This window comes from Mus caroli, chromosome 4 (assembly GCF_900094665.2).
Source record: "Mus caroli chromosome 4, CAROLI_EIJ_v1.1, whole genome shotgun sequence".
NCBI lineage: Eukaryota > Metazoa > Chordata > Mammalia > Rodentia > Muridae > Mus > Mus caroli.
In genome coordinates, this window is record NC_034573.1 from 15,215,294 (window position 1) to 15,225,797 (window position 10,504).

The 10,504-nt window shown below is 39.4% G+C and overlaps 1 protein-coding gene across 1 annotated transcript in view; it reads right to left on the reverse strand.

Moving 5' to 3' along the window:
- The window catches only part of Atp6v0d2 (ATPase H+ transporting V0 subunit d2), a 44,914-nt gene that overhangs the window by 10,517 nt on the left and 23,893 nt on the right, over window positions 1-10,504 (reverse strand). The window contains exons 3-4 of the mRNA XM_021161309.1: window positions 2,191-2,369; window positions 219-298 (exon numbers count right to left, since the gene is read on the reverse strand). Coding sequence (XP_021016968.1) covers window positions 219-298; window positions 2,191-2,369 — 259 coding nt within the window. The remainder of the gene's footprint in view (window positions 1-218; window positions 299-2,190; window positions 2,370-10,504) is intronic.

Consider the following 10,504-nt stretch of genomic DNA (forward strand, 5'->3'; position numbering starts at 1 on the left):
AGAAGAAGAAGAAGAAGAAGAAGAAGAAGAAGAAGAAGAAGAAGAAGAAGAAGAAGAAGAAGAAGAAGAAGAAGAAGCCAAAACTATAGGCAATATTTCAAATAGGCATCCTTTAATAATTGAAAGTTAGCCAATGGGTAAAGTAACTTTGTTAATAGTGAACTCCAGCTCTATTATGCTATGCAATCAAAAAAAAATACACTTGGGAAAACCGTTACCTTGTATAGTTTATTGCGCAGTAATTCAATATTCAGTTCATCAAGAGTATTTTCAGACATACAATCTTGAAAGAATGGAGCTGAAAGAAAAAGGATATAAATCACAAGCCAGAGTACAAATCTATTATTCACCAAGCATTTATTTTGTGCTAACCCTAGACACTCTTTGCTGTACCAAACAGTAGATACAAATTACCTTATTTAATCTTCACAGCACCTTGGAAATAGTCACTGAAGGCTAACTTTTTAAAATTCCCTATATACCATCATAACCTTATAGCAATATTTACCATCTGCACCCTACCAGGCTCATTGTTTTATTAAAACTATGTTTAAACTAAATTTCAAAATTGTTATTCTACAATATAAAGTGAGGATGTTGGGATAAACTAAATTACCCAAGTCATTACGGGGACCCAGCAGAGTTTTGCTTCATATTCCCAGATCATTCATTCCAGACTTACCTTGTTTCCAACAGGTTGTACCTGAGCCTCAGATACATAAAGGTGACCCAGATGCCAAAAGGCCCTTTACTTTTTAACATATCTCTTTGAAGGGTAACCATTTTGACTCAGAGCATGGGTTCATGTGTAGGGCATGTTCTTAGTATGAAAAATACCCTATGCTTAACCTTGCTTTCCAAATTAATTATTTTATTTTGGTTTTTATATTTTTTATATGGATGAGTATTTTGTTTGTAAAATACACATGCATCCAGTGCCTACAGAGACCAGAAGAGGTTGTTGGTCTCCTGTAACTGTAGTTACAAATGGTTTGAGCCACTGTGTAAGCGCTAGGCATTGAACCCAGGTCTTCCAGAATAGATGCCTGTGCTGACCAATGATACATTTCTTTAACCCCTGCTCCCCAAAGTAAAGTAAAAACTACTTTGCTTATGATCAACAATGAATTGCTACCATTCTAGATTTCCTGACAGTAATAGTTAATGCATGAAAACTTCCCCTTTAACATTTTGAACAATGACATTATTATCAGCACCAAATTATAATGAAATTAAGTCATCTCATAACTGATCTAGATAATTTCATAGAAAGTCCCAAGTAGCACATAACAATGACATTTCTATACTCCTTAAAACAAAATGCTCCCTAGATATGACCTGAATTAAATAAGAGTTTAATATGAAAGGATAGAGAACTAATTGTATAAAACACAGAAGAGAAACCAACAGTTTGAGAACTCACAAGTTCATTTAATTTCTATGACCTGGTAGAAAGCATAAGGGTTTGGAAGTTGGGATATGAGCCCCATTCCTTTCCCTAATCTGAATGATTATCAATGACAAAGATCAGATCTCCTCATTCAGCCTTCACCTGAGAAACACGAATTCAAGGTTACCTAACCTTATCTATTTTTCTGCTGGTGTGTTTATGTATTTTTGTGTACATATTGCTATTTGCATGGATGTCCATACTGTGTGTGTGTGTGTGTGTGTGTGTGTGTGTGTGTGTGTGTGTGTACAAGTGGAAGCCAGAGGACACTCTAGGTATCATTCCTTAAGCAATACTCACCTTGTTTTTGAGATAGAGTCTCTTACTGAAGCTTGCCAAGTCCAAGTTACCCAGCAAGTTCTAAGGCTCTCTGCCTCTTCTGTGTTGGAATTAGAGGAATGTGCCTCAACACTTGTGTTTTTCACAAGGGTTCTGAGGCTCAAACTCAAGTCGTTATGCTCGCAGGACAAGTACTTTACCAATTGAGCAATCTTCCTAGGCCTAGATGCTTCTTTTTGCTGTGTTGTGTTCTTTGTTTTCATGAAGCAGGGTCTCTGTGTAACCATACAGATCTCAGATGTCCCACTTTCCTGCCTTAGCCTTCTACATATGTATGCATGTGTCACTATGTGCAGCTCAGGTATCCTGTTTTAGACTATGAATGTGAATAGTATAAAACTGCATTCATAAACGTGCATTTTCTAACATGCACAGGCCATTTAACAAATAAGTATTCATACCTAATGGTGTTTCAACCAGCACAGCCTTGAAGAGATCTGAGGGGGTCTCTGCAATGTTGACAGCTTCCATCTCTGTGAAACGGCCCAGTGGGTGACACTTGGCTAGAACTTCTTTCACAGATTTCTTTTGCAAGGCCCCATTCATCAGTAGAATTATGTTGTCTATCATATAGCTGCATCTGAAATAGTACTCAAGTGTTAGAAAAAGGATAACACACATACACACGCACACATGTGTGTACGCACACACACACAATCTTGGTCTGGACCACTGGCTCATGATGGATAAGGGGAGAGGTATCCATGTTAAGAACAGTGGTGGATGCTGAATGCTTCTCAACTATTCGGGAGTGTTAGTGTTATGATCTGTGTGTTTAATATTAAAATGGTAGAAGAGGTAAATACTTACCCGAAGAATGCAGTGCTTTTCAAAAGTTTTTTAATTGATCTAGACAAGATCACTGTGGTGTTGGTACTGTTATTATCTCCATTTTATAGTCGAGGAACCAGAGACCCAGATAGATGCAAATATAGCTCATGATAGCAGCTATAGCTAACAATAGGAAAGCCGAGGTTCAAACTCAGGTAGTCTGCTCGTAGGACACTATTTTTTAATCCTTGTATTATGCTGCCTTTAGTGTTTAGGGCCACAAATAGATTGGGAAAATGTTGGATGAGAAGAGACAGGGTGGGAAGAAGACAGTTTCAGTGTGTGCAGATATTTTGGACAGAATGAGTTTATATCCAAGAAGATGGTAGGAAGCTTCAGAAGTATAACCTAAAGACGGCTAGAGGCAGGAAGAGGGCAGGTTAAAGCTAGAATGCAAAGCACTGACAGGGATTAAGCTCATTCCCTAGAGAGTACATATGCAGGCTCATTTTATGTTCACTTGACACAATCTGGAGTCATCTGAGTGGAAGGGACCTCAACTGGGAAAAATGCTTCCATAAGACTGGACTGTAGGCAAACCTGTAGGACATCTTGTTAATTACTGATTGATGTGGGAGGGCTGTCCTCAGGCTGGAGGTCTTGAGTTCTGTAAGATAGCAGGCTAAGTAAACAAGTAAGCAGCATCCCTCCATGGCCTCTGCATCAGCTCCTGCCTCCAGGTTTCTGCTCAGTTTGAGTTCCTGCCTTAGCTTCCCTCATGGACTAATATTCAGATTATGTAAACTAAATAAGCCCTTTCCTATCTTCATTACTTTTGATCATGCTGTTTTGTCAGATCAATAGAAATTCTAACTAAGACACTATGTAAAATATTCACTCTGTACAACTATAGTAGGAACTTCACCATTTAAGGGCTGGGGGATATGGAATAGAATGGTCAGATGGGAAGAAAGCCAGGGCAGTGAACTTCAAAAAGCTCTAGAAAGTTACAAGGAAATGTTATAGAGTATCATTGAACACAGGCACATTAAGGAGGACACTGACAGAAGCATCCATAGGCTACAGCAACTAAGATCCCATCCGAGACAGTAAATGCACTCAGGGAAGTATGCTTGTGGAAGAAGAAGAAAGACAGGCAGAGCCTGATCAGTGTGTTTAAAGAGATGGGAAAAGAGAAAGTGGGAGAGGAGAGGAGAGGAGAGGAGAGGAGAGGAGAGGAGAGAGTTCATAAAAGCTGACCTTAATGTAAGGGGAAGTAGCCTTGTAGTGACAGGAGCCTTAGGATTAGGTTAGTATTTGTTTCCACTGAGAGAAGAGAGGGTGTGTGGTCAAGAGGGAAGAAGCAGTGGAGAGAGTGAGGTGGCAGATTGGAGGAGGGAAGGGACAGTCCACTGCTGAATGGACAGAAGACCTCTAGTTTAAAAGTGGTGGAAAACTGCATCATTGCCACAATATAGATTTGAAAAGTGATACATTGCTATGGATTGCAGTGAACCTGAACACTTGGAAATGCTATTGCTGGAGCCCCATGCATGGGTTACAGGTTTACTGAGCACCAATTCATTTCGAGCTGGAAAAGCAAGTCTACTTTGCTCTGGATAGTCTACGGCCTACCCCACTGAAAATTCTAGCTAGCATTCTTGAAGGAGACAATTATCCCTTCATAAAAAGCATTTGACTATAAAGTTTCATTACCTCCCAAATAGCAGTACCAATTTAGAATTTGTGAAATTTCGGAATCCACTTTATCTGTTGAAAATGAATCTAGCATGGCATCACTTATTTAGCTGTCCTTCTAGGCTCGAAAGAAATTACCTGGTAAAGGATTTGCTACCTCCTCCCAGATGTTTGTAAGCTTTGGGAACAGCACCTCTGAAATATAACAGCATATGCCCAGCTGACTTTCTGCACCTTAATTAAGTCAGTGATATGAAGACGATTTGCTCACATGCAATGTCCTGCAGAGGGTGCCGACACGTGTGTATTACATGTGCATGTTTCTGCTGCTATAGGAGTTGGCTTCCGACCAAAAAGAACAAGGGTAGTACTGATTGGATTGAATTTTACTTCAACTTACTTTTTGAGTGGAGTTGTTTCTCAGATGGGACAATAACACCAGTTCTCTTAGCATCCTTTAGGAAATGAATGACTGGGAGATATATGTGCATATGCTACACATATACCAGGTTCGTCAACACCATCAATAGTTGGACATTACACAATGATCAAAAGATAGACTACTTTCTCCAGCCATAATATCTGCAAAGCTCCCAGGTCGTGAATATGGTGGCTAGCTTCTAGACAACTGATTTTCTATCTAGTTCAAACTCCTGCTTTAGATTATTGTGCTCATAGGTACTGTTATAGCCAGGATCAGTACTTACTCAGGTGAAGTAATTTTCACTGCTACTCATGGTCTACACCAATATGCCCATTTTTAGCTTCTTTCTAAATCTATACCTTGGTATTGTTATCTGGGAAAATCATGAAGGCACCTAAAATCATGTTATAGTCATTCAATTTCAAAACCACTTTAAGTTGTTAGGAGTAGGTTATAGGTTAAGCATGGTGGAACACACTCTAATGCTAGCACATAGGGTCATGAAGCAAAAGGACCACAGGTTCGAGGCCAAGTTGAGCCATAATGAGACCGTACTTCAATGTTAGCTTGTAGAGTTTGTAGTACATGCAAGTATTTTTGCATGTTCTCCCTCAGGCCTCCTAACTGTCTACTGCAGACTTCACAGCTCGGGGCACTGAGGCTAGGGCTGTGGAATATGGGGCTTCAGGTCAGCCTGCTCGAATCTGGCAGCACCTTGTTAGCAGTAATGCCAACTTGCCTCTCTGTGAAACCTCTTTTCTATTCCAAATATCCACCACTTCCTCAGGTTGTGTAAGATGCCTACACAGTGCTGCCTTGGGTAAATAAACAACCACGCTCAAAGCCAGGGCTTCAGTTCCTTTATCCGGTTCAGATAAAACCACCAGCTCAAGCCAGACAGCACTTCCAGCATTTCCCTTTGGTCTCAGATTTCTTCTTTCTCCTTGGACCTTAACTTGTTCTTGCACTTGTTTAAGAGTCTTGAAAACATATTTTTGTACAATAAGGACCAGATTCTGAGCTCATAGGGCAGTGGCTGAAAGGCAGATCAGAGGGGTTTGTGGAGCACTGATCAGGTGTGGTATAGAATGTCTAACTGCTAGAATCTGTCTTATAAGGAGGCTCAGATGATTGGTGATCAGGAGGAAGACCCATTGCATCCTATCCAGGGTAGATGCTGACATAATTTTGCATCTTGGATGTTGATTTGATTTCTGGGCTAAGGTAGCATTTGCCAGGTTTCTCCAAAGAAACCTGTTCCATCTATTCTCTGCATGTTGTATCTTTTCAGTGTCTCTACATGCAGTATCCCTGAGGACTGGTGATGACAATCCCCCCCCCCTTATTACAGAGTGTCTGTAATAGTTCCAGAAATTTTTTTAACAAGGAAAATTGTTTCTCCTTTACTTATTAATTAATTGAATCATTTGTTTGCACTGATATTAACCCATGATGTTTATTTTCTACCTGGGATGATATCCAGTGCTACTTCCTTTATTTTATGGACAGATTGTTGCAGTTTTGGCTGCTCTGACACTTGACCGGACATTCCTTTCACATGCCCACATGCCGGTATCATTGTGGTGTGGTTCTTAGCACTTCCTCCATTTCTGGCACTATGAAGTGGTGCAGGCTAATTCTGCACATTTCCTGTCCCAACCCTAGAATCAGCTATTTCTCTGAGGAAACATTTTGGTCCTATTTTTGAGCAGATACTGTTAGAGCCAACATCTGGGTACTAGTTGGGTCTGCTAAGAGGATACCATTTCTGTTAGACCTTCTCAGTTGAGAGAATGAAGTACCTGTGTGTTTTCTAACCAAAAGATCCACTGTAATTTCAATTCAGTACTCACTACTCAGCCACATTTTTTCCTTCTGTTGTAGAAGCGGAATATTCACAAATTTTTCAGCTCTAAAGAAATGTGTTTCATGAGTTTCAAATCTATGGTTCTGAGAATATGGTCTTTGCTTCTTATAAACACGTATAGTTTTATTAATATAATCGGCTTGTGCTTTTATTTTATACATTGCTCTTCTGAAGATCGGAGGCTTCTGAGATGTCAAGGCAGTCTCGTGTCACTGAGCTATGCCCCCCCCCCCAGCTGTGATCTGAACTCTGATACTTCTTTTTGTGCATATGACTGCTCCTTTCCCCACAGGCATCAAAACACATGACCCAGTGCGGCACCCAACCCAAATACTTCTGGTATATTTCTCTTCTCTTTGCAATCTCTATTCTTTACCAGCAGCACCACTGCTTTCTTTCTTAAAATGACAGAGACCTCCTTTTTGCCCTCAAGGTCAAACATACATTTCCATTCCTTGTGTACAGGCACTTGTGAAATTGGTCTATGATTACCTCTTCAGCAAAAGATAACTTAAAAGGAAGTATGTTTTAACGCATGGGGATATAGCCCTGTGCTGGAATGTATGCCTAGCATGTACCAAAGTCTGGAATGTGACCCACAGCACTGAAGGGGGACAAAGGTGCATGTTTTAGAAGAGAGAATAGGTCAGACCTCTGAAGAATGTTACTGGGGCAGAAGTGAGACTTAGTGAGATACACTGAGAAAGGCATCATATTGAGCGGGGTGAGGATGGCAACAGAAAGTGGCTGGGTATGGTGGGAGGAGCTATGGTGGGAGGGGCTATGGTGGGAGGGGCTATGGTGGGAGGGGCTATGGTGGGAAGGGCTCAGCAACTCACCCAATTTTGAAGGCACAGTGGAGTAGGGTACAAAACTGAGGGCATGTGTAAACAAGCGTCAAAACAGAGGAAAATAGAGCATTCTTTTAAACAAAGTTGGCACTACAAGATAAGAAGGGGAAGGCTTGGTAGGGCCACTGGGAAAATTAAAGTAAACCATGCATATCAAAGCAGTTTGTAAATCATAACAAGGTTGTCACATTAGAAGAAACCGAGGCTTGGGAATTGATAAACATGATTCTAAGGCCAGTTCTGCTACTTAAAAGCTGGTTCACAAGTACTCCATTTCCTCAGCTTAAGAACAGAAGTATTTATTCAATTTTCAATGGTTAGCCTCAGGATTAGTAATAATAAGAAAACACAGGAGAGTGCCTTCCATAAAATAAGGCCATGTATTCTGAGAAGAGATTTCCCTGTAAATTGGTCTCTGCAGGCATAGAAGTAGAAACTCAAAAACCATATCTTTAATATGAAAAAGTTTACAATGTTTATATACTTTTATTAAGCTTGAGGTTTCCTCATATGTGGTTTTACATTTACTTGTAACTAAAAGAATACTTTCAAAATTCCCCCTTTCTCTTGGTATATGGACAGTGAGGGTAAGAAGCTGAGCAGTCATGTAGAAGGATAAGACATCCAAAAGACCATGAGTAATGGATGGGGAGATAGTTCAGGGGTTTTTAATTCAGTTTAATCCATCCTTGGAACCCACAGTGGAAGGAGGATGCCAACTTCCCAAAGTTATCCTTTAACGTCTACATGAATATGCCTGTATACACACATACACATGCTAACAATAGAGAAAATAAAAATTCGAAAGGAACATGAGACAGTTATGTTTTGGGGAGATTAGCTTCATGTGCTTGATTTATAAATATTTTGAAAAACCAGTTAACTCTCTCAATCTCTGTCTCTGTCTCCATCTCTGTCTCTGTCTCTCTCTCTCTCAGTGTGCACATGAATGTGTGTGGCCTGTTCTGCACCTTTGAATCTTACACATTTTTGGTTGGTCATTGTTCTAGACAACATTTTTTAAGTAAAAAGTTTAACATTATGTCTTTGGCAATAAGATTGTTAACTTTGAAAAATGTTATTAAAGAACATTATATGCATATGTGAAAATGTTATAATGACTTCATTATTTTGTGTAATTAAAATATGCTAAAATAAAACCCCCAAAGCAAAAATGACAACAGTGCTTGCTAGTGGCTGCTTTCAATCATAGTCACTTTTGTACGTAAACAGACTTGGATTTTTTTTAAATATGAACTTCAAGATTCAGTCTGAACTCCTCCCTCTTATCACAAATGAACAGCAAATACTTTGGTGTTGATACTACATGTAGGTCTAAAGGCTTTGATCCTGGAAGTCACAACTTTATGACATACATTTATTCTGTGGTTAGGGGTGTGCATGCTATGGTGTGTGGGGTCAGAGGACACCATGAGGGAGTCAGTTCTCTACTTCCACTGTGTGGATACTCAGATGGAACTCCTGTTACTTAGCCTGGTAGACAAGCAGCTTTGCCCACTAAGATCTTGCCAACTTCAAAGTCACATCTTTACATCGAGCTTGATAGCTACAGTTGCTTTATACCTAAAAGGCCATATCAGAATCCTTCTATCTGGAAAGTATAATGCACTGTTATACTCGGTGACAATAATTGTCTTAGGTGGCCAGGGTTCTAAGATGTGTTGACTAGATCATGTTCGCACCTGTGGAAAATAGAGAAAGAAACAACATATATTTTCAGATGTATTACTTACATCTGGTAGATGTAAGTAATACTCACAGAGGTATGTTGTGTGTGTTATATTTGATACCTTTTAAAATGTATTTCATCCCCCAGTGAAACTCCTCAGTGAAAGGTTCACACATCACAGGCTGTCCTATCATTCAGGAAGGGCCATTGACACAGACAGTAAAGACCATGTTGTGTTTTCCAACTTAATACTTTTCCAGTGAAGATTTCACTTGACAGATGTTTAATCAAGTCATGGAACTGCTCAATCCATAGCTAACCAAATGTGCTCCACGGGGAAGCCCTGAGATTTCCTATGACTTGCAAATGCGCTGATGAGATTCAGCGCACACACACAAACATTCTGCGCTCTCTGCAATTTTGGTACATTCTCTTATTTTTCTGAAGCTTCTCATTTTTAAATTGGAGGAAGTGAAAATTAATTTTTTAGAACTATTTTTTCTCACATCCTTTTTTCCTTCTAGCCAAATAAAATGCTGAAAAATTACTCTGCATTTAGCATTGATTGTAACTGTAAACATCAAAACAAGAAGGTTGCTAGCTGTATATTGCCCGAACTCTAGAACTGTTAAACTCTAGTATTTAAAAAAGTACCCAGGCTTGCTGAAAATTCCTCAAACTTATTTGTATTTTTCTACACTGATATTGTTTTCTTTTGCCTTTCCTAGAAGTTTAAATATGTTAAAATTCCCAATACCTTTAATCCTTTTAGGCTGCAGTCAGATACATTCTCATTTTATCTTTTTAAATGTTTTCAACTCAGGGCTGGAGAGATGTTCCAATGGTTAGGAGCATTTGCTGCTCTTGAAAAGGACTGGGATTCAGTCCCCAGCACCCACATTAGGTGGCCCACAACTGTCTGGTAGTCCTATTCCAGGGAGATCTGATACCCTCTTCTGGCATCCTCTGGAACTGGGCATGCACTATGTACACATACACTGTATATACATGCAGGTACTCACACATCCACAAACAATAAAAATAAATCTTTAAATGTCTTCACCTAGAAGAGGGTCTCCATCTGTCTGTTTATTCTCTCTGTTTCTGTCTATTGGTTTCTATGCATGTACATTAGAAGAACCAGTGATGATTGTAAAGAATATTCAGCACATTCATTCACAAATCTTCATGAAATGTTTAATGAAACGTACGATCTGGCATTTACTACTAATTCTGTCACTTCTAACTGTGAGCTCTTAAGTTATTTCATATGTTCATTTGATATATAGTGAGCCACAGTTCTTATCCATCTGTGAAGACAAGGACTTTACCAAGTTTTTTTCTTTTCTTTTCTTTTCTTTTCTTTTCTTTTCTTTTCTTTTCTTTTCTTTTTTTCTTTCCCTCCCCTCCCCTC